The sequence below is a fragment of the Gnatocerus cornutus genome, chromosome 1 (assembly GCF_029298725.1).
Source record: "Gnatocerus cornutus isolate USDA-ARS CGAHR chromosome 1, icGnaCorn1.1, whole genome shotgun sequence".
Taxonomy (NCBI): domain Eukaryota; kingdom Metazoa; phylum Arthropoda; class Insecta; order Coleoptera; family Tenebrionidae; genus Gnatocerus; species Gnatocerus cornutus.
This window is the reverse complement of record NC_142233.1, coordinates 16,484,979-16,512,622: the sequence shown is the minus strand read 5'-3', so window position 1 is coordinate 16,512,622 and position 27,644 is coordinate 16,484,979. Positions and strand designations below refer to the sequence as shown.

The window sequence follows — 27,644 nt, the reverse complement described above, 5'->3', positions numbered from 1 at the left end:
CAATTCTTTAACATTGGTATTTTTTATTCTAAAACAGTTAAATTTTGAATTTTGTCTATTTTTGACCTATATATCAACTGTGCTAAATTACAAAAATTTTAGACGATAAAACAAAATTTTTAGAACATTTCACTTTGAAACAAAATAATTTTTTTTAAGATTATCTAAAAATATCTGTAATTTTTACAATTTTAATTCCAAAATAGTGCAATTCAAGAGATTCTTATGCGAAAGGGCGAGGAAGACGATGGCGCAAAGCATTTTTTTTTTATCTTTTGCAATTTCGAAGATATCGGGCTTTAAACATTTGAAAACTGAAAATCAAACATCCAAAACTTCAAACGACCATAACTGGGTTATTTTCTGTCGTACGTCGATTTTCAATCTAGTTTTAGAATCTGCGTGAAATTCTGCGTAAAATGAGACCAAATAACGCAAGTTTGCTCTAAAAATAAGCAAAATATCTACCGAATTAAATTCAAAGGAAGATGTAGGCAACACATTATACACCCAGCAACTTCCAAGGTCACTGGATAGGAGTCGTTTAAAAACGAAATTTTGATTCTAGTGACTTTAGCAACAATAAAACAGCGACGTCTTGAGAACAAAATCTAAAACTTTATTCAGTAAATCTCTACAAATAAAAAAATAAACAACCTCAAGAACAGTTATTGCTTATATCTATTAAAGTACGTCTATCTCTGTAACAACAATTAAGTAAATCTAATTAAAGTTAATTGCATTGTAAACTATAATAAAATCGCGCCACATTTCCGTCCACATCCAAAAACAATGTAAACAAAGAAACTCGAAAACAGCAACAATAAATTGCACTTAGTCAAATATAAAACCTCTTTTTATCAAACCTTAACACCTAACACTGGAATGGTGCAAATAATTATCATTTCAAGCAAAAGACATCTCAATCTAGTCGCCTGGTGTCACATCTGTCACCAGCCAACTAGACAATACTCGCTCATATCACATTTCTCTTGTTTTAGGCCCAGCGCACGCCAAGATACAAAAATATGTCAATTAGAAATCTTCGTTCTCCCTGTAGACCTCCGAGACGACGGCCAGCGCGCCCCCTGGAATGAACCGCACGAAATTATCCCCGGCGAGTGGCCCCACTGCGAACAAGTTGTCGAAGCCTTCGACGCGGTGTGTTAACTTGTCGATGCTCAGCGTGTTGGTCTTGGAGTCCACAGGACACTCTTCAGGGAAGAAGGTCAAGTCAGGGCGCGCGCCGATGAGGACGACGGCGAAGGAAACGGGGATTTTTAGTTGTTCGCCGCACTTTGATGTGAGGGTGACGGAGCGGGTGGCCTCGTCGACGCCGGTGAGTTGGTATTCAGGGTACGCGAAGTAATAGGGGTAGGCGTTGCCGCCATCTTGCATCATTTGGTGGACCTGGAAAAGAGGGGATTTGAATTTCGCGCGCTCATTGTATTGTTGGTTGCCTGCGTGCTCGTAATGCATAGGCGGAGAAGCGACGGGGGCGTGAGAACGACGTAAATAAACTCGTGATTCGTTGAGTTGGGGAGTTAAACAAATGCCGTTTGTGTACTTATCGGCAATTCCCACTCAAAATGAGCCAATAGGAACCACCAAAGTCACACTTTACTCTTTTGACACGCATTTGTTTTTCGGCAGTTCTTGCCACTAGATACGCCACTGGCTGTTTTTTCAATCCCCCAAATATCTAGATTTACGAATTTTACAGTCGCGGGCACAAAATTTCGAACGTCAAATTCACCGGTCATGAAGTGGAGACGTGTTTCTAACCTTACTTTCATTTTTGACAGTGCTAATAAAGGTTGTTCATTAAATTTGTCTTCATAATGACAATCAAGAAGAAATTTTTGTACAGTTACAGTACAGTTACGAGCGAAAAATCTTGGGCACGTGTCACTTTGAAGGGTATTTAGTGACGTTCGAAATTTTATGGCCCTAACTGTATTATTGGCTTAAGAAACAATATTAAAGAAGTAAACGTCGTCTACAGTTGCGAGCGAAAAATCTTGGACATGTAAACGAATTTTTGTCACTTTTAATGGCAATTTTCGTTACATTTTGCTGCTAATGCCAGTTTGTTTTAATTTTGCAGCAATTGTCAATAAATACAGTCGCGAGCAAAAAATGTTGATCATCAATGTTACTGTTTTTGACATGTAACCCATAAAGTTTGTCTTTTGATTGATTGTTTGTACATAAAAGTAACATACGAATGTCAATCAGGCCCCCAAAATCTTTTGCTCTCGACTGTATTGTGTATTTTTAAAGTAATTAAATATTCAAAGTATCAAAAAATTACATCCGAAATTTTGTGACTGTATTATTTGTATAAGAAACGACATCAAAATAGTAAAGTCGTCTACAGTTGCGAGCAAAAATCTTCAATATGTAAACGCAGCGTTTTTGTCACTTTAATGACATTTTTGTCAAAATTTTGCTGCTGCAGTGAATAATAATGCACATAAATATTCAGAATATTAATTTTGTAGCCATGACTGTATTATTGGTGTATGAAAAACTAAAAAACGTCTTTTATTTACAGTTGCGAGCAGGAAATCTTGGACATGCCACGTTTGTGTATTCATTTTGTAGCAATTTAGTAAAAATGCTATTCAATATTATGTCAAAATATGACGCCCGAAATTTTGTAGTTGTGACTGTATTATTCATAAAAAACAGGAAATGCCGTTTATTTACAACTGCGAGCAAGAAATCTAATTTTTGCATCAATTCTGTGTAAATATAGAAATTACCATAGTCAAACTGTAAAAAAAATCTGCCCAACATTTTATGGCCGTAACTGTATTATTGGTATGAAAAACGACACCAAAACAGTAAAAATCGTTTATATTTGGGAGCAAAAAATGTAGGAGTCAAAAAGAAGTTTTTTTTCACAGTTTAAATGACATTTGTGAACTTTTTTGACGTTTCAAATGACATTTGTGTTTCAGTTTTGCAGCAGTCTAGTAAAAATGATTAAATATCCAAAACATGGCGCCCAAAATTTCGTAGTTGTGACTGTATTATTGGTGTATGAAAAAGTAAATGCCATCAATTTACAATTGCGAGCAAGAAATCTTGGACATGAAACTTTCATATCAAAATTTTGCATCAATTCCATGTAAATAAGAAAATTACATATTGAACGTATAAAAAAATTATGCCCAAAATTTTGTGGCTGAAACTGTATTATTGGTACAAAAACCACATCAAAAACGTAAAAATCGTCTACATTTGGGAGCAAAAAATTTTGGAGCCAAAAACGAGTTTTTTGACCGTTTAAATGACGTTTGTGAACTTTTTTTGTCGCTTTAAATGACATTTGTGAACTGTTTTGACGTTTTAAATGACATTTGTGTTTCAATTTTCCAGCAATCTAGTAAAAATGATTAAATATCGAAAACATGGCGTCCAAAATTTTGTAGTTGTGACTGTATTATTGGTGTACGAAAAGTAAATGCCATTGATTTACAATTGCGAGCAAGAAATCTTGGACATGTAACTTTAATATATAAATTTTGCATCAATTTCATGTAAATATGTTAAACGTATAAAAAAATTATGCCCAAAATTTTGTGGTCGTAACTGTATTATTGGTACAAAAACCACATCAAAAAAGTAAAAATCGTGTACATTTCGGAGCAAAAAATTTTGGAGTCAAAAACGAGTTTTTTGACAGTTTAAGTGACGTTTGTGAACTTTTTTTTGTTGTTTTAAATGACATTTGTGACTTTTTTGAAGTTTTAAATGACATTTGTGACTTTTTTGACGTTTTAAGTGACATTTGTGTTTCAATTTAGCAGCAGAACAATAAAAATGACTAATGTGACTGTATTATTGGTGTTCGAAAAAGTACAATTGCGAGCAAGAAATCTTGAATATTTACCTTTCATATGTAAATTATGCATCAATTCTGTGTGAATAAAGAAAATTGTGTAGTCGTGATTGTGCTATTCTTATAACAAATGACATTCCGAAAAACTTGAACCACGTCTACAGTTGCGAGCAAAAATCTTGGACTAGTAAATAAAAGGTAAATAAAGGCTGCTTTAGACTTGTTAGTTGGTAGCCAGAATTTCTTGCTCGCAACTGTATTTTATATCACCCTGCATAATTGCTTGTTTCCACTTTGACAGTTTGGTAATTTTATTTTTTATTCGAAACGGTTGGTAGTAACTTTTTCTTACTCTATTTGTACCTTTTTTTCTACTTTTTTTAGTCTTATTTTTTTGCATTTTTTTCTTTCTTTTTAAGAACATAAACTTATTTTTTTATGTTTCTAGTTTTTTTTTCACTTCTTGCTCTTTTTATTTTTTTATTGTGTTTCTTTTTACTTGTATATTTTTTTCTCCATTTAATTCCCCCTCTTTTCCCATGTTTTATTATTCCCAAACAACTGAAAAACGAAATATGTACTAAATTGATCTGATTGGTCGATTTTAGTCGTCACGTTGGCATTCCTGAGCACTTAATCTTCATACAAGTCTGAAGTGCAGTGCCAACTTGACAACAAATGACAATCATTATGGCATGTTGGCAGTCCTGTTAATTGTCAATTTTGCCAGGGCTGCCAACATACCCCCCGCGACTTACTTTATGGTACTCTGGATACATATTCTCCGGCAACTGTTTGTTCAAATCGGCCGTCTTGTTCCTAAAAACATGCGCAACAGGAATATTCCTGCCAATCGTGGCAATGACAGCATCAGCGGCGCTTAGCCCCGCCCCCACCACGACCACCGGCGGCACCTCCTCCACCTCCCTCCTCTTGATATACTCATCCAAGTGGTGTTCCAAACTCCTCAAATCATGAAACAGCCAATCAGGATCCTTCCTCTCCTTCGCAAAGTCCAGCCTGTTGGGCAAATCGCTCGCCCCATTGGCCAGCACCAGATATCTACAATGGTAGGTGGTGCTCTCCCCCGACTCGACATTGGTCGCCTCCACCGCCCAACTCGCCCCCTGCTCGGGATCACAGATCTTGCTGATTCTGAAAGGCACACGCGCAGCACTCTTCAAATCTAAACTGTAAGAGTTCCGCAAGCTATCACTATAACTATCACAAGAATTGCTTGAATCACAGGTTAAACTAACAGATCTGTCTCTTCGCGCCGAGCCGTCGCGGATCTTCCTGTCGGGGCTTAGGCCCTGACAAAGCGCCTCTCGCGGCCGCTTGCAGCACCGATTGGGCTTGAGCTTCCTGTTGCCGCGGGAGAGCAAGAAGTTGAAGGCGTTGGAGATGAGGCAAGTCTTGGCTTTGGGCTGTTCCACTTCCATTTGGTCCACGCGCTCTTTCAGTCTTTCCCTCTGCTGTCGCCGAGGCCGCAATGGCGAGATGGTGGTGGCGACGACGTTGTTGATGAAGAATGAAGAGAGGTTCATCTCCTGCACGTAGTTGACGTAGTAATTGGCGACGTTGTAGGCGAAGGCGCGCTTCTCTCCGGAGTCGCGGGAGTGGAAGGGGAGGCCGGGGAGGGCCATCCACGTGCCGAGGGAGAGGGTGAGGATGTAGGGGTCCATCTTGTGCCAGGAGCCGCCAGGGGGGCCTTTCCCCAGGACCACGTGGTCAATCTAAAAAAAAAAAAATTCGTTACAAACTGAACTGTTGAACTACTAGAGCGACTTCAGATCTACTCAAAAATTTTTGAAATTTAGCACAGTTAATAATTAGTACTTTTTCAAAATTTCAATGCTGTAGCGATAAAATACAAGAAATTTTCTTTTTGGAGTCAACCAAAATCTTCCTTTTTTTTTTAATTAAAATTTGTAATTTCAACAATTTAAGATGCTCTAGAAACGACACTACGGCGTTTTCCTACTTTGGACCTTCTTGTTATCTTGGCCTTTCAAAATTGTAGAGCAAAAAAAAACAAATTTTGGAAGTTTATTTTTGATTCAACCAAAATTTTTCTTTATTTTGAATTAAAATTTGTAATTTCTCTAATTTTTTAGTGCTTTAAGGGTCTACGCTACGCTATACCCGGTATATGGCTTACGATTTTTCGTTTTTGAAGCGCATTTTGGACTTTGAAAAATCGTTCGACCTCTGTATGTATGCGTCTCAGGTAGAGCTATGGAGGTGACATCTTCGAATTTTGAAAAAATGAAAAATTTGACTTTAATTAATTAAAAACTGAAATTCCCATTTTTCGTTTTTAAGGAATATAAAGCAACCTACGAAGTTAAAAAAAATACCAACATGTGGAGAATTAAAACCTCTATGGAGGTGACATTTTTGTTTTTGTCATTATGCTATAATTTTGAAGTTATTAATAAAAAAACAAATCAAAAATAGGCAACCAACAGTACAACTAACGCAAATTATCTTATTCAAATCTCATGATTTACGACCGCTCACTAGGGGGTCACTGACGTTCCGCCCAATTGTAATAAACTGCTGTCGGGTAAAAGTAGGTAAAGACCCAACTGGTCGCTCTCGGCAACAAACATCGAAGGTACTTGTAGCAAGTGTATTGAGAAATAATATTTTTAAACTGTAATATAATTCACTGTTTTCCACATCACCCTTGGGGTACAGAGAGTCGGCGCGTTTTTTTTAAGTGCTCTCCCCAATAGGCCTACTGCACTCTTTTGACTCTAACTATAAAACTACTTTATTTTAGAAATGACAATCCGGACATTTGAACGAACATAATTTATAAGTCTTTCTTTAAAATTGTTTTTTAAAAATTTATATACAAAAGTATGATCACTATTAAAATTCAATGCTGCCGCATAACATCTCCCTTGGTAAGACCCGGCAAGAGAAAAGTTAATTCGTTTCCCACCTACAAATTTATTAACGACAGAATTGAAACATTCCACTATGTTATTATCCACGTCGTAAAGTAAACTAACTGACAAATTCGCGACTCTATTTAATGCAGGTAAAAATATATCGTAGAGAGAACTATTTTTAAAATTATTATACTCAATCAAATTTGTGGTATTTCCAACTTTATTACAAAAATAAGTTGCGCATTTACTGTGATCACCGAATATATGTCCAGCAGGTCCATTATGAATGTCTCGTTTTAAATTTTCGATTTTTTCTGAGAATGGCAAATTTTCATTTTTTCTGTATCTAATCGCACTTACTACAGCTGTTCTAAATTTAAGTATATTTGTTCGCAAAAATTTTCTAACTTGAAGGTCTGTTCTGGGAATTTTTGAAATTTCGCGCAATTTTGTACAATAATTTCTTAAAACATGATTTCTACACTCAATTTTTTGAATAAAATATGTTAGTCCATATGGTCTTGCTGCTTGAATTTTCTTATACACACTACTGTCTCCATCACCGATAATAAATTTAAATCTTAAATTATGCATCTGAACAGACTTTTTAAAAGCCTCTAAAATAACACCTGCCTCCATTGATGTGGATGATTTTTTCCAATTTGCAAAACAATTATGGCGGGGCACTGATTTCTTATCAGTCTTGAATCGTTTACAAAACTTGCATAATTTATTTTTAACAGCCACATATAAAATTTTTTTGGTTCTCGCACCTATTACACATCCAACTCCCGATAAAGCATTATAATTAGACTTATAAGAACGCTTGGACCATGCTCCATCAACAATTACAGTAATAAAAGGTACCCCATCAGCATCAATGTCACCTAATTCGACCGCTAATTTACTTTCTTCTTGTCCAGCAGATAGCATTTCATCAATAGCCAATGTTGCCGTATTTTCAAAAACTTTTCTTTCCGTGTTAACGTATTTTTTAGAACTCATTTGTGGAATATCTAAAGCGGCACAAAATTCAGTTAATTGCGCATGACCCCCACCTACAGCAACATTTCCGCAAACAATAGATTCATTAATTTCACATCTAGCATTTTCTGGTTCTGAACTGAAAGTATCTACAATTCTACACATGTTACACTTATACGTAAATATACTTTTTAAACCTATTCGTTTTTCCGCAATTATATCAAAGTTCTGAAAATTGCAATTAAATTGATCGTGTTTTAAATTTTTTATAGTATTAAACAAATGATTTATATCTACAATTCTACGACCACTGAGAGAAAAATTTGTATTATTGGAAACATTTTCTATTTCAAAGACATCGTCCGATAACTCTGACTCAAAACCGCTATTTACATCTTCACTTTTGGAACTCTTTCTAACATTTTTCCATAACCGCTTCGCAATTTGCTTTCTACTTTTTCGTTTAACTGATGTGCTTACATGATTTATTGAACCGTTCGCCATTGTAAAATAAAATAATTAAAAGCAAATAATAATCTAATCTAAAAAACAAAAATTTGCCAGGAACGATAAACACTCTCTATATCTGTAATAAACAGCAATTCTGATACAAGCAACTCACCCACTTTGAACAAAAAAACTCACTAAAGAGATTTAGAAAAGTAAATTGATTCAGAAGTCGAGCACAGTCAAAAACACAAGTGTTCACAGACTGAAAGAATTTAAATATTTTTTTTCAAGATATTTATACATAGGGCTTTCATCCCTTTATTTGTTGTTGTAGTGGGATAAAGAAGTGGGGCTATCACCCTCTAAATGTTAAAAAATATTAACCAATATAGAAACTATGATAATTTAAAATGTTAAAATTGTTAAAAATGAATTAGGGAACTATTTTTATTGATTATCGGGATGTATTATTATGAAGAGTTAATTTTTAAATCACAGAAAACAACAAAGTAAAAAAGGCCCAAAAACTCATGTGTCAGGTAAAAGGTTTGGTTAAAAAAAATTAAATGCGTTTTTCTCAAATAAAAATAATAAAATAATAAGTAATTTTAAACTTTCCCCGGCGACCAGTGAGGAAAAATTTCGGACTACATTTACGAAAATTACATTTTTCAATTAAAAAACATTTTGCCATTACGTACTATGGAAACTGGAAATTTGCGGATTTTATACATACATTTTCCATTAATTGAAAAAAAAATTACGCCCGTAAAATTTTTACCTACTAGAACCAGAAATTTCACGGGCTCAAAACGCAGAGAAACTCAAATCCTGATATTTAAACTCATCTTTGGTCCAACACGAATTAACTTAGCCTCGCTCTGCCTCAGTCAGCGCCACTTAGCCCCACCCCCCAAATTACAGTTTCCTTTTTCCCACAACCCCATTGAAAACCACCCCAGTCTACCAACCTCCGCCCCGACTTTTCTAAACTCCACCAGCGGCTCCATCTCCATCCCCACATCAGCCCACGGGTGCAGCAGCGAGTCCAGCAGCAGCGACACCGGATTGCTCGACCTGCCTTCCAATCCTTCCGCTAGATGGCGCAGATCCTGCTTCACCAAACACCGGTTTAGCCCGGATTTCAGCCTCATTGAGAGCATCTCGTCCGGGTGGTCACTTGAGACCAGAAACGGAAGGTTTCCTGAGAGCATATAAGACAGTGCAATGCCGCTTGGTCCGTTTCCTGCAAATTGAAGGTTGAGGTTATGTTTCGAGGTCACTGTGAAGGTGACTGATTAGTGATAACACCGACTGAATGGATTTTGTTTATTTATGGATTGCGATTGTGATTATAAGTTGTAATTTGTAGTAAAAACGTGTTATATAAAATTATTGCGTCCGATAAAGTCTTTGTCGGACGCAATTTGCTCTTGGCAACGATTTTTTTACGTACCTATGATAACTACTTCTTTGTAAATGACGTCACTGGAAATTCCCGACTTCATGGTCCTGCAAAAAAAATTTCTAATTAATTCATCTCGAATTCAAGGTCGCTGCGATTTATTGAACTTCCTGACCGGCCGAGAAACATTTGGAAGTCGTCCAAGTAAGTAAAAGTCTGACACAGTGATAAAAATAAGTCACCAGACTTAAAGAATTCAGTTGGCAGCGACGTCATAATTGCACCTGTCATAGTGACAAAACTAAACCACCGGACATTCAGTTGGTAGCCATATCATTCAATGACGTCATAATTGCACCTGTCATAGTCATGAAGCTAAACCACCAGACATTTGGTTGGTAGCTCTGTCATCAATGACGTCATAATTGCACCTGTCATACAGTCAAGAAAATAAACCACCAGACATTTGGTTGGTGGCTGTGTCAACAATGACGTCATAATTTCACCTGTCATTCTTGTCAGTGCTGCCAACGTGACCTAATTTTTTTCCCCGTCGATAAAACGCATTACCTGATGAATATCGGCTCCGCCGATAATCTCGTTTGTAATTATAATTGTCGTTTATCGATCAAACCGTTTATTTTTCCTCGCGATGAAATATTCAGAGCGACAATAAAAAGTGAACTTGAACTTTCCGAGGCCTTCGTAAAACCGAATCAACAACAATTATCGCAATTAATTGGTTTGGTAAGTGCGCTCTAATTCAACTTTGGCCTGTTTCTGTGTGTGCAGAAATTTGCCAATTTTTGCGGTTATTTTCGTGCTGGGAAGTTGAGGACACGCGTACTGTAAACGATATTGGGGAAATTGACATTTGAATTTCAAATTGTGGCTTTTGTAGGAGCAGCGGAATTAATGGAAGTGGAGCAGGCTTTGGAACTTTTTGACAGTTTGAGGTTGAATGTTTGTTAATGTGGATGGAAAGATGGCGGGAGGAAAATGTCAAAATCGATTTCTACCAACTTAAGAAAAAAATTAAAGCCTTCTGGTTTTCACTAATTTTTTTTCATTAATTTTTCCATCGATTTCTTTAAAGTGAAATGAAAAAGGTAAAGAAAATGGAAACAGAAACGAATTTGAAGTAAAAAGAAGATTGAAAAAAAAGATTCACGTTGGAAATAAATAAAATTAAGAAAGACGCGAAAATAAAGGGAATTAAAAAGTAACAAAAAAGGAAAAATATTGGTAATAAAACATTAAGTAAAGTAATGGAACAAACAATTTTTTGTTTTCATTAAATTTTTTTTTAATTTTTGTTTTTTGCTCTAGATTTTTGAAATTTGGCATAGTTTATGAAAAGCCTCAAATTAATAACACTTCCAAATTTCATCGCAAAAGCACTAAAATGAGAGAAATTACAAATTTTAATAAAAAAAAGAAAAAATTTTGGTTGGATCAAAAAATAGAATTTCCAAAATTTGTGACTTTCGCTCTATAATTTTGAAATTTGGTCAAGATAATGAGAAAGTCGAAAGTAGGAAAATCCCGAAGTGTCATAGCTACAGCATTAAAATTGTAGAAATTACAATTTTTAATAAAAAAAAGTGAAATTTTCGGTTTCTTTAAAAACAAATTTTCCAAAATTTGTATCTTTTGCTCTATATTTGTGTAATTTGGGACAGTTAATGAGAAACCTTAAAGCAATCACACTTCCTAATTTCATCGTTACAGCACTAAAATTAGAGAAGTTACAATTTTAAATTTAAAATAAAGAAAAATTTTGGTTGGATCAAAAAATAAAATTTCCAAAATTTGTGTCTTTTGCTCTATAATTTTGAAACTTTAGCATGATAATGAGATTCAAAGCCCAAAGTAGGAAAATCTCGAAGTGTCATCTCTAGAGCATTAAAATTGTAGAAATTACAATTTTTAATAATAAAAGTGAAATTTTCGGTTGCTTTAACAACAAATTTTCCAAAATTTGTATCTTTTGCTCTATCATTGTGTAATTTCGGACAGTTAATGAGAAACCTTAAAGCAATCACACTTCCTAATTTTATCGTTAAAGCACTAAAATTAGAGAAGTTACAATTTTAAATTAAAATAAAGAAAAATTTTGGTTGGATCAAAAAATAAAATTTTCAAAATTTGTGTCTTTTGCTCTATAATTTTGAAATTTGGCTAAGATAATGAGCAAATTGAAAGTAGGAAAATTCCGAAGTGTTAGAGCTACAGCATTAAAATTGTAGAAATTAATTTTCAATGAAAAAAAGTGAAATTTTCGGTTGGCTTTAAAAAAAATTTCTAAAATTTGTATTTTTTGCTCTACAATTTTGTAATTCGGCAAAGTTAATGAGAAACCTTAGAACAATCACACTTCCAAATTTCATTGTTACAGCACCAAAATTACAAAAATTAAAAATTTTAATTAAAAAAAAAAGAAAAATTTTGGTTGAATCAAAAATAAAATGTGTGTCTTTTGCTCTATAATTTTGAAATTTGGCTCAGGTAATAAGTAGGTCCATAGTAGAAATATCCCGAAATGTCATCGCTACCGAGTTAACATTATAGAAATTACAATTTTTAATAAAAAATGTGAAATTTTCGATTGGCTGTAAAAAAAAAATTCTAAAATTTGTATCTTCTGCTCTATAATTTTGAAATTTGGCACAATTAATGAGAAACCTCAAGGCAATCACACTTCTAAATTTCATCGTTAAAGTACTAAAATTAGAGAAATTACAAATTTTATTAAAAAAAAGAAACATTTTGGTAAGATCATAATATAAAATTTCCAGATTTGCGTTTTTTGCTCTATAATTTTGAAAATTGGCCAAGATAATGAGAAGGTTCAAAGTAGGAAAATCCCGAAGTGGCATCTCTAGAGCATTAAGATTGTAGAAATTACAATTTTCAATTAAAAAAAGGGAAAATTTCGGTTGGCTTTAAAAAAAAATTCTAAAATTTGTATTTTTTGCTCTACAATTTTGTAGTACAATTTTGTAGTTAGGTACAGTTAATGAGAAACCTCAAGGCAATCTCACTTCCAAATTTCATCGTTAAAGTACTAAAATTAGAGAAGTTATAATTTTTAATTTAAAATAAAGAAAAATTTTGGTTGGATCAAAAAATAAAATTTCCAAAATTTGTGACTTTTGCTCTACAATTTTGAAATTTGGTCAAGATAATGAGAAAGTCGAAAGTAGGAAAATCCCGAAGTGTCATCGCTACAGCATTAAAATGGTAGAAATTACAATTTTTAATAAAAAAAGTGAAATTTTCGGTTTCTTTAAAAACAAATTTTCCAAAATTTGTATCTTTTGCTCTATATTTGTGTAATTTGGGACAGTTAATGAGAAACCTTAAAGCAATCACACTTCCTAATTTCATCGTTACAGCACTAAAATTAGAGAAGTTACAATTTTAAATTTAAAATAAAGAAAAATTTTGGTTGGATCAAAAAATAAAATTTCCAAAATTTGTGTCTTGCTCTATAATTTTGAAATTTGGCTAAGATAATGAGCAAATTGAAAGTAGGAAAATTCCGAAGTGTTAGAGCTACAGCATTAAAATTGTAGAAATTACAATTTTCAATGAAAAAAAGTGAAATTTTCGGTTGGCTTTAAAAAAAATTTCTAAAATTTGTATTTTTTGCTCTACAATTTTGTAATTCGGCAAAGTTAATGAGAAACCTTAGAACAATCACACTTCCAAATTTCATTGTTACAGCACCAAAATTACAAAAATTAAAAATTTTAATTAAAAACAAAAAGAAAAATTTTGGTTGAATCAAAAATAAAATGTGTGTCTTTTGCTCTATAATTTTGAAATTTGGCTCAGGTAATAAGAAGGTCCATAGTAGAAATATCCCGAAATGTCATCGGAACCGAGTTAACATTGTAGAAATTACAATTTTTAATAAAAAAAGTGAAATTTTCGATTGGCTGTAAAAAAAAATTCTAAAATTTGTATCTTCTGCTCTATAATTTTGAAATTTGGCACAATTAATGAGAAACCTCAAGGCAGTCACACTTCTAAATTTCATCGTTAAAGTACTAAAATTAGAGAAATTACAAATTTTATTAAAAAAAAGAAACATTTTGGTAAGATCATAAAATAAAATTTCCAGATTTGCGATTTTTGCTCTATAATTTTGAAAATTGGCCAAGATAATGAGAAGGTTCAAAGTAGGAAAATCCCGAAGTGGCATCTCTAGAGCATTAAGATTGTAGAAATTACAATTTTCAATTAAAAAAAGGGAAAATTTCGGTTGGCTTTAAAAAAAAATTCTAAAATTTGTATTTTTTGCTCTACAATTTTGTAATTAGGTACAGTTAATGAGAAACCTCAAAGCAATCTCACTTCCAAATTTCATCGTTAAAGTACTAAAATTAGAGAAGTTATAATTTTTAATTTAAAATAAAGAAAAATTTTGGTTGGATCAAAAAATAAAATTTCCAAAATTTGTGTCTTTTGCTCTATAATTTTGAAATTTAAACACGATAATGAGATCCAAAGTAGGAAAATCTCGAAGTGTCATCTCTATAGCATTAAAATTGTAGAAATTACAACTTTTAATTAAAAAAAGTGAAATTTTCCGTTGGCTCTAAAAAAAGAATTTCTAAAATTTGTATTTTTTGCTCTACAATTTTGTAATTTGGCAAACTTAATGAGAAACCTTAGAGCAATCACATATTCAAATTTCATTGTTACAGCACTAAAATTAAAGAAATTATAAATTTTAATTTAAAAAAAAAGAAAAATATTTTTTTGGAATAAAAAATAAAATTTCTAAAATTTGTATCTTTTGCTCTATTATTTTGTAATTTAGTACAGTTAATGAGAAACCTCAAGGCAATCTCATTTCCAAATTTCAACGTTAAAGCACTAAAATTAGAAAAATTACAAATTTTATTTAAAAAAAAAGAAAATTTTGGTAAGATCATAAAATAAAATTTACAAAATTTGTGTCTTTTGCTCTATAATTTTGAAATTTGGTCAAGATAATGAGAAGGTCCAAAGTAGGAAAATTCCGAAGTGGCATTTCTAGAGCATTTAAGAATGTAGAAATTACAATTTTCAATTAAAAAAAGTGAAATTTTCGGTTGGCTCTAAAAAAAAATTCTAAAATTTGTATTTTTTGCTCTACAATTTAGTAATTTGGCAAAGTTAATGAGAAACCTTAGAACAATCACACTTCAAATTAGAGAAGTTACAAATTTAAAATTCAAAATAAATAAAAATTTTGGTTGGATCAAAAAATAAAATTTCCAAAATTTGTGTCTTTTGCTCTATAATTTTGAAATTTGGCCAAGATAATGAGAAGGTCCATAGTAGAAATATCCCGAAGTGTCTTCGCTACAGAGTTAACATTGTAGAAATTACAATTTTTAATAAAAAAAGTGAAATTTTCGGTTGGCTCGAAAAAAAAATTCCTAAAATTTGTATCTTTTGCTCTATAATTTTGTAATTTGGTACAGTTAATGGGAAACCTTAAGGCAATCACACTTCTAAATTTCAACGTTAAAACACTAAAATTAGAGAAATTACAAATTTTATTAAAAAAAATTTTGGTAAGATCATAAAATAAAATTTACAAAATTTGCGTTTTTTGCTCTATAATTTGGAAATTTGGCTAAGATAATGAGAAGGTTCAAAGTAGGAAAATCCCGAAGTGGCGTCTCTAGAGCATTAAGATTGTAGAAATTACAAATTGTAATATAAAAAAGTGAAATTTTCAGTTGGCTCCAAAAAGAAAAATGTGAATTTTTGGCTTTAATGATATTTCATTATTTCAATGTTAAAGTCGATTTCTTCTATACCCAATTTTCCCCGATTTCCACAACTCCGACCTACAAAAAATCCATTGACTAAATTCATTTTCCCCTCCTTTTGTCAAGGCCTCGTTAAATACAAACACACATAATGACTTTTCCGATATTTTCCATTTCATTCACTTTCATTACCAACACCGAAACACAATTTTCCTTCACTCCTCTCCCACGTGCCTCCTACAAGAACTCCCAAGGCCGCTGAAACAAGAGGACCTGCACATTATTTCCACCAATTTTCCACGTGTGCTCTAAAAATACCTTCCATTAGTTTCACACGAAAACAAGAACTGACACGGTGGTGAAAAATGAGATCACGAAAAAAAAATAAGTGGAAACTTCCAGCATTCCTGCAATTTGACGTTATCAGGCGCCAAAAAGAGTCCACGGGTTATCAATATTATTGACACTCGAGCAATTAGAGATGATCTGATTTGAAGCCGTGGAAAAACACGCAGCCGGACGGATTTACATAAAATTACCTTCTTTCTTGGTGATAAGGAACACAATGAACTTTCTCTTCATTGATTAAACAAACAATCAACAAGTTTACTTAATTAGCAGCAATGGGAACTTTACTTTTTGCTGTCAGTGCGGCAAAAGAGTCACATTACAATTTTTTTTTTTTAAATAATTTGTAATTTCTGTAATTTTTATGCTTTGGCGATCACATTTAGGAACGTTATTTCTTGGAACCTTCCCATTAAGTGTGCGAAGTTTTAAAATTATAGAACAAAAGGTACAAATTTTGGAAATTTTATTTTTAGAACCATCTAATTTTTTTTTATAAAAAATGAAATTTCAACAATTTTAAAGCTCTGGCGATAACATTTGGGAACGTTATTCCTTTGAACCTTTTCCTTAAGTATGCCAAATTTCATAATTATAGAGTAAAAGGTACAAATTTGGAAAATTATTGCTATTAGAACCAACCAAGATTTTCATCTTTTTTATAAAAATTTGTAATTTCCACAATTTGTATGCTCTGGCAATGACATTTGATAACATTCTTTAGAACCTTTCTATTATGTCTGCCAAATATCAAAATTATAGAGCAAAAGGTACAAATTTTGAAAGTTTTGTTTTTAGAACCAACCAAAAATTTAAACTTTTTTATAAAATTTGTAATTTCTACAATTTTTATGCTTTAGCGATGAAATTTGGAAACGTTATCCCTTAGAACCTCCTTATTTAGTGTACCAAAATTCAAAATTATAAAGCAAAAAGTACAAATTTTGAAATTTTTTTTAGACAACCAAAAAATCTCATTTTTTTAAATAATTTTTTTAATTTCCACAAATGCTCTGGCGATGATATTTGAGAACGTTATTCCTTGAAACAACCTTTCTATTGTTTGATAAATTTCAAAATAATAGAGCAAAAGGTAGAAATTTTGAAAATTTTGTTTTTATAACCAACCAAAAATTTGAACAATTTTTATAAAAACTTGTAAATTCTACAATTTTTATGCTCCAGCGATGACATTTGGGGACGTTATTCTTTGGAACCTTTTCACTACGTGTGCGAAATTTCAAAATTATAGAGCAAAAGGTACAAATTTCTGAAATTATTGTTTTTGGAACCAACCAAGATTTTAATTTTTTTTATAAAAATTTGTAATTTCCATAATTTGTATGCACTGGCAACAACATTTGGAAACATTATTCTTTGAAACCTTTCTATTATGTCTGCCAAATTTCAAGATTATAGAGCAAAAGGTACAAATTTTGAAAGTTTTGTTTTTAGAACCAACCAAAAATTTGAACTTTTTTTTATAAAAATATGTAATTTCTACAATTTTTATGCTTAGCGTTGACATTTGGGGACGTTATTCTTTAGAATCTGTTCATCAAGTGTGCCAAATTTCAAAATTGTAAAGCAAAAGGTACAAATTTTGAAAATTATTGTTTTTGGAACCAACTAAGATTTTAATTTTTTTTAATAAAAATTTGTAATTTCCACAATTTGCATGATCTGGCAATGACATTTGGGAACATTATTCTTTAAAACCTTTTCATTATGGCTGCCACATTTCAAAATGATAGAGCAAAAGGTACAAATTTTAAAAGTTTTGTTTTTAGAACCAACCAAAAAATTTTATTATTTTTGTAAAAAATTGTAATTTCTACAATTTTTATGCTCTAGCGATGACATTTGGGAACGTTATTCCTTAGATCCTTCTCATTAAGTGTGCTAAATTTCAAAATTATAAAACAAAAGGTACACATTTTGGAAATTATTATTTTTAGAACCAACCAAAATTTTCATTTTTTTTATGAAAATTTGTAACTTCTACAATTTGTATGCTCTGGCGAGGACATTTGGGAACGTTATATCTTAAATCCTTCTCATTAAGTGTGCGAAATTTCAAAATTATTGAACAAAAGGCACACATTTTGAAAATTTTGATTTTAGAACCAACCATAAATTTGAACTTTTTTTATAAAAATTTGTAATTTCTACAATATTTATGCGTTGGCGAAAACATTTGGGAAAGTTATTTCTTAGAACCTTCTCATTAAGTGAGCGAAATTTCAAAATTATCGAGGAAAAGGCACACATTTTAAAAATTTTGGTTTTAGAACCAACTAAAAAATTTAATTATTTTTTGAAAAAAAATTGTAATTTCTACAATTTTTATGCTCAGGCGATGAAATTTGGAATCGTTATTTCATAGATCCTTCATATTAAGTGTGCCAAATTTCAAAACTATAGAGCGAAATATACAAATTTTGGAAAATTTTCTTTTTAGAACCAACCAAAATTTTCAATTTTTTTATGAAAATCTGTAACTTCTACAATTTGTATGCTCTGGCGAGGACATTTGGGAACGTTATTCCTTAGATCCTTCTCATTAAGTGTGCGAAATTTCAAAATTATTGAACAAAAGGCACACATTTGAAAATTTTGGCTTTAGAACCAACTAAAAAAATTAATTTTTTTTTGTAAAAAATTGTAATTTCTACAATTTTTATGCTTAGGCGATAAAATTTGGAAACGTTATTTCATAGATCCTTCATAATAAGTGTGCCAAATTTCAAAACTATAGAGCGAAATATACAAATTTTGGAAATTTTTCTTTTTAGAACCAACCAAAATTTTCAATTTTTTTATGAAAATCTGTAACTTCTACAATTTGTATGCTCTGGCGAGGACATTTGGGAACGTTATTCCTTAGATCCTTCTCATTAAGTGTGCGAAATTTCAAAAATTATTGAACAAAAGGCACACATTTTGAAAATTTTGGTTTTAGAACCAACTAAAAAATTTAATTATTTTTTGTAAAAAATTGTAATTTCTACAATTTTTATGCTCAGGCGATAAAATTTGGAAACGTTATTTCATAGATCCTTCGTATTAAGTGTGCCAAATTTCAAAACTATAGAGCGAAATATACAAATTTTGGAAAATTTTCTTTTTAGAACCAACCAAAATTTTCAATTTTTTTATGAAAATCTGTAACTTCTACAATTTGTATGCTCTGGCGAGGACATTTGGGAATGTTATTCCTTAGATCCTTCTCATTAAGTGTGCGAAATTTCAAAATTATTGAACAAAAGGCACACATTTTGAAAATTTTGGTTTTAGAACCAAGTAAAAAATTTAATTTTTTTGTAAAAAATTGTAATTTCTACAATTTTTATGCTTAGGCGATGAAATTTGGAAACGTGATTTCATAGATCCTTCATTTTAAGTGTGCCAAATTTCAAAACTATAGAGCGAAATATACAAATTTTGGAAAATTTTCTTTTTAGAACCAACCAAAATTTTCAATTTTTTTATGAAAATCTGTAACTTCTACAATTTGTATGCTCTGGCGAGGACATTTGGGAACGTTATTCCTTAGATCCTTCTCATTAAGTGTGCGAAATTTCAAAATTATTGAACAAAAGGCACACATTTTGAAAATTTTGGTTTTAGAACCAACTAAAAAATTTAATTATTTTTTGTAAAAAATTGTAATTTCTACAATTTTTATGCTCAGGCGATAAAATTTGGAAACGTTATTTCATAGATCCTTCGTATTAAGTGTGCCAAATTTCAAAACTATAGAGCGAAATATACAAATTTTGGAAAATTTTCTTTTTAGAACCAACCAAAATTTTCAATTTTTTTATGAAAATCTGTAACTTCTACAATTTGTATGCTCTGACGAGGACATTTGGGAACGTTATTCCTTCGAACCTTCTCATTAAGTGTGCGAAATTTCAAAATTATCGAGGAAAAGGCACACATTTTGAAAATTTTGGTTTTAAAAGCAACCAAAAATTTAAACTTTTTTTATAAAAATTTGTAACTTCTACAATTTTTATGCTCTAGCGATGACATTTGGGAACGTTATTCCTTAGGTCCTTCTCATTAAGTGTGCGAAATTTCAAAATTATTGAACAAAAGGCACATTTAAAAATTTTGGCTTTAGAACCAACTAAAAAATTTAATTTTTTTTTGTAAAAAATTGTAATTTCTACAATTTTTATGCTCAGGCGATGAAATTTAGAAACGTTATTTCATAGATCCTTCATAATAAGTGTGCCAAATTTCAAAACTATAGAGCGAAATATACAAATTTTGGAAATTTTTCTTTTTAGAACCAACCAAAATTTTCAATTTTTTTATGAAAATCTGTAACTTCTACAATTTGTATGCTCTGGCGAGGACATTTGGGAACGTTATTCCTTAGATCCTTCTCATTAAGTGTGCGAAATTTCAAAATTATTGAACAAAAGGCACACATTTTGAAAATTTTGGTTTTAGAACCAACTAAAAAATTTAATTATTTTTTGTAAAAAATTGTAATTTCTACAATTTTTATGCTCAGGCGATAAAATTTGGAAACGTTATTTCATAGATCCTTCGTATTAAGTGTGCCAAATTTCAAAACTATAGAGCGAAATATACAAATTTTGGAAAATTTTCTTTTTAGAACCAACCAAAATTTTCAATTTTTTTATGAAAATCTGTAACTTCTACAATTTGTATGCTCTGGCGACGACATTTGGGAACGTTATTCCTTAGAACCTTCTCATTAAGTGTGCGAAATTTCAAAATTATCGAGGAAAAGGCACACATTTTGAATATTTTGGTTTTAAAAGCAACCAAAAATTTAAACTTTTTTTATAAAAATTTGTAATTTCTACAATATTTATGCGTTGGCAATGACATTTGGGAAACTTATTCCTTAGATCCTTCCCATTAAGTGTGCCAAATTTCAAAACTATAGAGAGAAATTTCCAACAATTTTTTTTTTAATTTGTAATTTCTACAATTTTTAAGTATTAATTGTCCTCCTAATCGTGGAATCTTTCAGTATCTGAAGGCTGTTCGCAACTGATTGTTAGAAACAATTAAAAATGATTAAACCGCATTAACTGATATTGAAAAAACGTAAATTGGCGCTCCGAGAGATTTAATTAGATTTTAATTCTTGTTCCCACGTCGAAAATAAACTACAAGTCAGCCTTGAAGGAACAATTATCTAAAAAGGATACAAACACGCGATAAAAATGTTATAATTGTTAGTTATTTGTGGCTCAGGAACGAAAAGCGGTGGTCTTATCTCCACACGTCCGGACGACAACTGAATTAGTCAAGAGGATGACTTTTAATTCCGTCAAGTTTGATTGGGACACTTAACCTTAATTTGCGAATAAAAGGTAAATATTTGATAAGATACGACGCTAATTAAACAAGGCGATGATAATTCAAAACCGTAAATTTGCGCGGTAATAAATCACAATCTTAACCCCGTTTTACGGTGCGAAAAGTGGCCTTGAGATTGACGTTTCGTAAGAAATGACGGTACATGAACCTCCCAAGGTCAAGCGTTAAATATTCTGAATGTTTATTAATAAATTTATAATAATTGTGTCATTTGCTGTTACCTCGTTTTTGAGCGTCGCGGTTGATTAACCGCTTTATTTCATTGACCAAATTCATAATTCATAAGTGTGATGGAAGTTTCCAGAAAGTGACGCAGAAAAGGAAAATTTGTGGGAGAACTTGTGCAATTGCACTTAATTGCGTTGCGCAAATTAATGGTGGAATTCATCAAGCGCGAATTTCATCATTAATGACCTTTTTTTTCCACCTTTGACATTTTTTAACTGTCATTATGGATGTGTCAGCGGTGACATCATTACGAGTGCTGCCAACATGAGTTTTTAAATATGTGCGTCCACTTCATTTTCATGATTTTATGTTTTCATGCCAGATATAACCAAAATTTTATTATTTTTTTTGATTAAAATTCAAAGTTCTGGTAGTTTTGAAGATACTGTCTTGAAATTTGGGGAGAATACTGAGAGAAGCTTACGATTTAAGTGTGCCAAGTTACAAATTTATCGAGCTAATGAAACACATTTTGGAAATTTATATTTTTGAGAGGAACAAAAAAAATATCATTTTTTTTACAATTTCTATCTCCGGCAGTTTTTATGCTACGGCAACGAAAATCTGAGGAGTTACCGTTTTTTGATCCACTTTATAAGTGCACTAAATTTCAAAATTTTAGAGGCAAAAAAAAAGCAGTTTTAGAAATTGTCATTTAAAGGATCAATCAAAAATTTCGAATTCGATTTTTAAATCGTCCATTTCCGGCACTTTTGACGCTACGTCAATGAAATTTTGAGGGCTTACTGTTTTAGACCTGTCTTATAGGTGTACCAAATAACAAAATTATAGAGCCAAAAGAAAAAATTTTAGAAATTTTAATATGAAGGATTAGTCAAAAATTTCCAATTTGTCTCTTGAATCTTCTAATTCCGGCAGTTTTGGTGCTACGCTAATGAAATGTGGAGGAATGACTATATTAGACCTGTTTTACAAGTGTTCCTTGTTACAAAATTATAGAACCAAAAATATAAATTTTGGAAATTTTCATTTGAAGAATCAGTAAAAAATTTCGAGTTTGTCTCTTGAATTTTCTAACTCCGGACGTTTTGATGCTACGTCAATGAAATTTGAAGAACTTACCGTTTTAGACCTGTTTAATAGGTGCACCAAAATACAAAATTATAGATCAAAAAAGACTAATTTTAGAAATTTTCATTTAAAGGATCAGTCAAAAAATTTCTATTTTGTGTGTTGAATCTTCTAATTCCGGCAGTTTTAATGTTACGTCAATAAAATTTTAAGAAGTTACTGGTTTGGGCCTGTTTTATAAGTGCACAAAATTACAAAATTATAAAGTAAAAAGGCCCAATTTTAGAAATTTTCATTTGAAGGATCAGTCAAAAATTTCTTATTTGTCTCTTGAATTTTCTAATTCCGGCAGTTTTTATGCTACGGCAATGCAATTTTGAGGACTAACTGTTTTAGATCTGCTTTATAAGTGTACCAAATTACAAAATTATAGCGCCAAAAAGACAAATTTTAGAAATTTTCATTTCAAGGATCAATCTAAAATTTCGAATTTGTTTCTTGAATTTTCTAATTCCGGCAGTTTTGACGCTACGTCAATAATTTTTTTAAGAAGTTACTGGTTTTACCTTTTGTATAAGTGCACAAAATTACAAAATTATAGAGCCAAAAAGACTAATTTTAGAAATTTTCATTTAAAGGATCAGTCAAAAAATTTCTATTTTGTGTGTTGAATCTTCTAATTCCGGCAGTTTTAATGCTACGTCAATAAAATTTTAAGAAGTTACTGGTTTGGACCTGTTTTATAAGTGCACAAAATTACGAAATTATAGCGCCAAAAAGACAAATTTTAGAAATTTTCATTTCAAGGGTCAATCCAAAATTTCGAATTTGTTTCTTGAATTTTCTAATTCCGGTAGTTTTTATGCTACGACAATGAAATTTTGAGGACTAACTGTTTTAGATCTGCTTTATAAGTGCACCAAATTACAAAATTATAGCGCCAAAAAGACAAATTTTAGAAATTTTCATTTCAAGGATCAATCCAAAATTTCGAATTTGTTTCTTGAATTTTCTAATTCCGGCAGTTTTGATGATACGTCAATAATTTTTTTAAGAAGTGACTGGTTTGGACCTTTTCTATAAGTGCACAAAATTACAAAATTATAGAGCCAAAAGGACTAATTTTAGAAATTTTCATTTGAAGAATCAGTCAAAAATTTCGAGTTTGTCTCTTGAATTTTCTAATTCCGGCAGTTTTAATGCTACGGCAATGAAATTTTGAGAACTTACTGTTTTAGATCTGCTTTATAAGGGCAGCAAATTTCAAAATTGTAGAGCCAAAAACAGAAATTTTAGAAAATTTCATTTTTAAGGATCAGTCAAAAATTTCTAATTTGTTTCTTCAAACTTTTAATTCCAGCAGTTTTGGTGCCACGTTAATGAAATTTGGAGAACTTACCGCTTTACACCTGTTTAATAGGTGCACCAAATTACAAAATTATAGAGCAAAAAAGACTAATTTTAGAAATTTTTATTTGAAGGACCAGTCAAAAATTTCTAATTTGCCTCTTGAATTTTCTAATTCCGACAGTTTTAATGCTACAACAATGAAATTTTGAAGAATTACTATATTAGACCTGTTTTACAAGTGTTCCTAGTTACAAAATTATAGAACCAAAAAAATAAATTTTGGAAATTTTGAAGGATCAGTCATAAATTTCGAGTTTGTCTCTTGAATCTACTAATTCCGGCAGTTTTAATGCTACGGCAATGAAATTTCGAGAGGTTACTGTTTTAGACCTGTTTTATAAGTGTACCAAATTACAAAATTGTAGAGCCAAGAAGTCAAAATTTAGAAATTTTTATTTGTAGTGTCAGTTAAAAATGTCGGATTTCATTTTTGAATCTTCTAATTCCGGCAGTTTTGATGCTACGTCAATAAAATTTTTAAGAAGTTACTGGTTTGGACCTTTTGTATAAGTGCACAAAATTACAAAATTATAGAGCCAAAAAGAAATTTTAGGAATTTTCATTTGAAGAATCAGTCAAAAATTTCGAGTTTGTGTCTTGAATTTTCTAATTCCGGCAGTTTTAATGCTACGGCAATGAAATTTTGAGGACTTACTGTTTTAGATCTGCTTTATAAGTGCACCAAATTTCAAAATTTTAGAGCTAAAACCACAAATTTTAGAACATTTTCATTTGGACTACCAGTCCAAAATTTCTAATTTGTTTCTTGAATCTTCTAACTCCGATAGTTTTTATGCTACGTCAATAAAATTTTGGGGATTTACTGCTTTAGATCTGCTTTATAAGTGCACCGAAAAACAAAATTATAGAACCAAGAGGACCAATTTTAGAAATTGTCATTTGAAGGATCAGTCAAAATTTTCGAATTTGTTTCTTAAATCTTCTAATTCCGGCAGTTTTTATGCTACGAAAATGAAAATTTGAGGAGCTAGTGCCTTAGATCCTCTTGATAAGTGCAGCGAATTTCAAAATTATAGGACCAAAAACACAAATTTTAGAAATTTTTATTTTGAAGGAACAGTCAAAAGTTCTAAGTTCTTTTTTGAATCTTCTAATCCCGGCAGTTTTGATGCTACATCAATGAAATTTTGAGGAGATACTGTTTTAGGCCTGCTTTATAAGTGTACCATATTACAAAAACGTAAACCAAAAGACACAAACAAAAAAAATTGAGAAAAACCAAAAATTTTCAAAAAAAATGACTTTTTATTACATTTATTTTTGATATCATGCCTTTTAGGACACAAATTTACAAAAAAAAAATGACAATTTATTTTAAATTAAACATCCTATCAATACATCAAATAGGCCTTGAATTCTTTGAATAGTTGGCAGCCCTGCCTGACAAAATACCCACATCAATCACTCATTTCACCTTCACCTGTCAAACAAACAGTGCTACCACTACAATTCCACAAACTAATTCCTATAGAAAACCAAAACTGTCTTCCTCGAAGCTGACCTAAATAGGACTTATCTTCGCCCCCCGCCGAGGGTTATAAACTTATAATTACTTATAAATCTCATTAATCTTCGAATAATATTTTCAACAAAACGTTTAATTAGAAAAACATATTTTTTACAAAGTTACTTGTTTGGCTCATAAAAAGTGCCAAAGGTTGAAATGAAATATTAATAGTCGCAATAATATGTTGTTTGGGTGTCTCATAGGAGGCTCTGGAATTTGAACTGAGTTGGCAGCACTGCATTCATTGATAACTACGAAAAATGTTTGGTAATTAGTCGTGCTCAGTGCTACCAACACAAATTTAGTGTGGTATTAAATTTCACACTTCTGGAACATCTCAAAACAAACAAAATTATTATTGATATCGTGCCAAATTTTGTAATTTGTATTTATAAACGAGATGTATCTTTTCCGGTCGATAAAATTCGGACAAAATTTCAATCAAAGAAGCCAATTTTAAGAGGAAAAACCGCAAAAAGATGACAAATTAAATATAAACAGAGTGACAGTAAAGTCGCCCAATTTAGAATTATGTGGGGCACAATTTTAATATACCGAGTGTTTCCATTTTAGCCCATGAAACCGGACCCAAATTTCCTGCACGTTTCGTCCTGCCATCCTCTCAAATCGATAAAATGCACGCCGATCGACTCACCTGTGCCCTTTCGTGTCTTCGCCGTCGTCGAGAAGTGTGAAAAAAAAGCCCTTTTAGTGACGAAACCGAAAATTGCAGCCGGAAAAATGCTCACAAGGCGTGTTTACACTCGACGAAACCGACCAACACTCCAAGTGTAGGACTTCAACTACTACTACTTACACATTTTACTCATTCCAAGCCGGCAAAGAATGGATTAGCTGCGCGCGCAGCGATGACAGTAACGAATATTACGTAAAGACGAGCTAAAGGTGGGCGCACACGGGCTGGCGGTTTGACGTGTGGCGATTTGACTCTTAACACAAGTCGTACCAACGTGAAAAAATTCCCAGGCCTGCTGTGGATTCTTTTAGTTTGACGTTTGAGGTTAGGTTGGTCGGGGTGGTACCAACTTGATTAAAATACTCCAGAAAATTGAAGACTAGTGTGTACCTGGCTTAGGATGGCGATTAGATAGCATCCGATTTTTTTAATGCAGCAGCGTTACTGGCAGTTTTGTTACTTCGTGATTATTAAATTGCGCAACAGTTTGTAATATTTGTGGGAGGCTGTTGTTGAAGAGGAGATAATTCTATTTTGATCGACCCTGAAAAATTTTACGAGTTTTGCAGGGAAGTTACAATGTAATGTTTGTTATTTAGGATTACGTTGTGTAAATAAACAGAAATAGAAGGAGGAGACAGTTTTGAGGGACCTTGGGGGTTTATTTTTGTTTGTTTTCTTTTATTTTCTCATTTTTTTTGCAAATTCGGTGGAAACTTCGGTATTCTGTTTCTTAATAAGAAGGAATTAAAAAATATGCAAAATACTGTAGAAATATGTAGGAAAAAACTAAAATTTCCGTCATCTTTCCCTGAAATTTGTAATTTAAGTGCTACAACAATTAGCACTTAAAATTGGTAAAAATGATTTAGAAAAAAAAGTCTAAGATAAGATTATCGCAATTTTCAATGCTGTTGCGTCAAAATTGTCCGTATTAGAGCTTTTCAATATAAAAAAAAATGAAAATTGTGAATTTTTTCCTAAAAATAGTATCTCTGGCTCTATATAACTCTGAAACTTGGGAATTTACAAAGCAGATATAAAATGACAATATCGCAGAATTTCGCCTTTGTTTAGACTCTATAAGTGTTTTTAGATCATTATTTATGTGGACTCCAAATATTCTAGATTCTCCAGATTCTCCTCATCCTTCATTTCCTCCTTCAAACTTTCCTCCAGAATCTTTAAATCATTTATTCTTTATTCGGGCTAATTCGGGTTAGTTTGGACTAGATCGGGCTAATTCGGGTCAATTCGGCCTAATTTGAGGTAAAATTCTTTGGGTTCTTTACGTTCTTCGAGTCAAGTTCAGTCTAAGATTCTTTAGATTCTTTAGATTCTTTAGATTCTTTAGATTCTTTAGATTCTTTAGATTCTTTAGATTCTTTAGATTCTTTAGATTCTTTAGATTCTTTAGATTCTTTAGATTCTTTAGATTCTTTAGATTCTTTAGATTCTTTAGATTCTTTAGATTCTTTAGATTCTTTAGATTCTTTAGATTCTTTAGATTCTTTAGATTCTTTAGATTCTTTAGATTCTTTAGATTCTTTAGATTCTTTAGATTCTTTAGATTCTTTAGATTCTTTAGATTCTTTAGATTCTTTAGATTCTTTAGATTCTTTAGATTCTTTAGATTCTTTAGATTCTTTAGATTCTTTAGATTCT

The 27,644-nt window shown here is 31.7% G+C and overlaps 1 protein-coding gene across 1 annotated transcript; it reads right to left on the bottom strand.

Annotated features, from left to right (window-relative positions):
• Positions 1 to 598: 598 nt before the first annotated feature.
• Positions 599 to 26,114, bottom strand: LOC148180557 (oxidative stress-induced growth inhibitor 2-like). Its single transcript, XM_088043837.1, has 5 exons — positions 25,938 to 26,114; positions 9,644 to 9,699; positions 9,159 to 9,433; positions 4,609 to 5,586; positions 599 to 1,410 (listed from the first exon to the last, which is right to left on the bottom strand). The coding sequence occupies exons 2-5, from the start codon at positions 9,693 to 9,695 to the stop codon at positions 1,036 to 1,038; spliced, it is 1,680 nt and encodes a 559-aa protein (XP_087899963.1). The 5' UTR covers positions 9,696 to 9,699; positions 25,938 to 26,114; the 3' UTR covers positions 599 to 1,035.
• Positions 26,115 to 27,644: the final 1,530 nt, after the last annotated feature.

Coding starts and splice junctions, on each gene's coding strand:
- LOC148180557 (XM_088043837.1), bottom strand. CDS start 9,695: ATGAAGTCGGGAATTTCCAGTGACGTCATTTACAAAGAAGTAGTTATC. Junction 9,434..9,643: donor CAAAGAAGTAGTTATCATAG/GTACGTAAAAAA, acceptor TTCAATTTGCAG/GAAACGGACCAAGCGGCATT. Junction 1,411..4,608: donor TGTATCCAGAGTACCATAAA/GTAAGTCGCGGG, acceptor CCTCTTTTCCAG/GTCCACCAAATGATGCAAGA.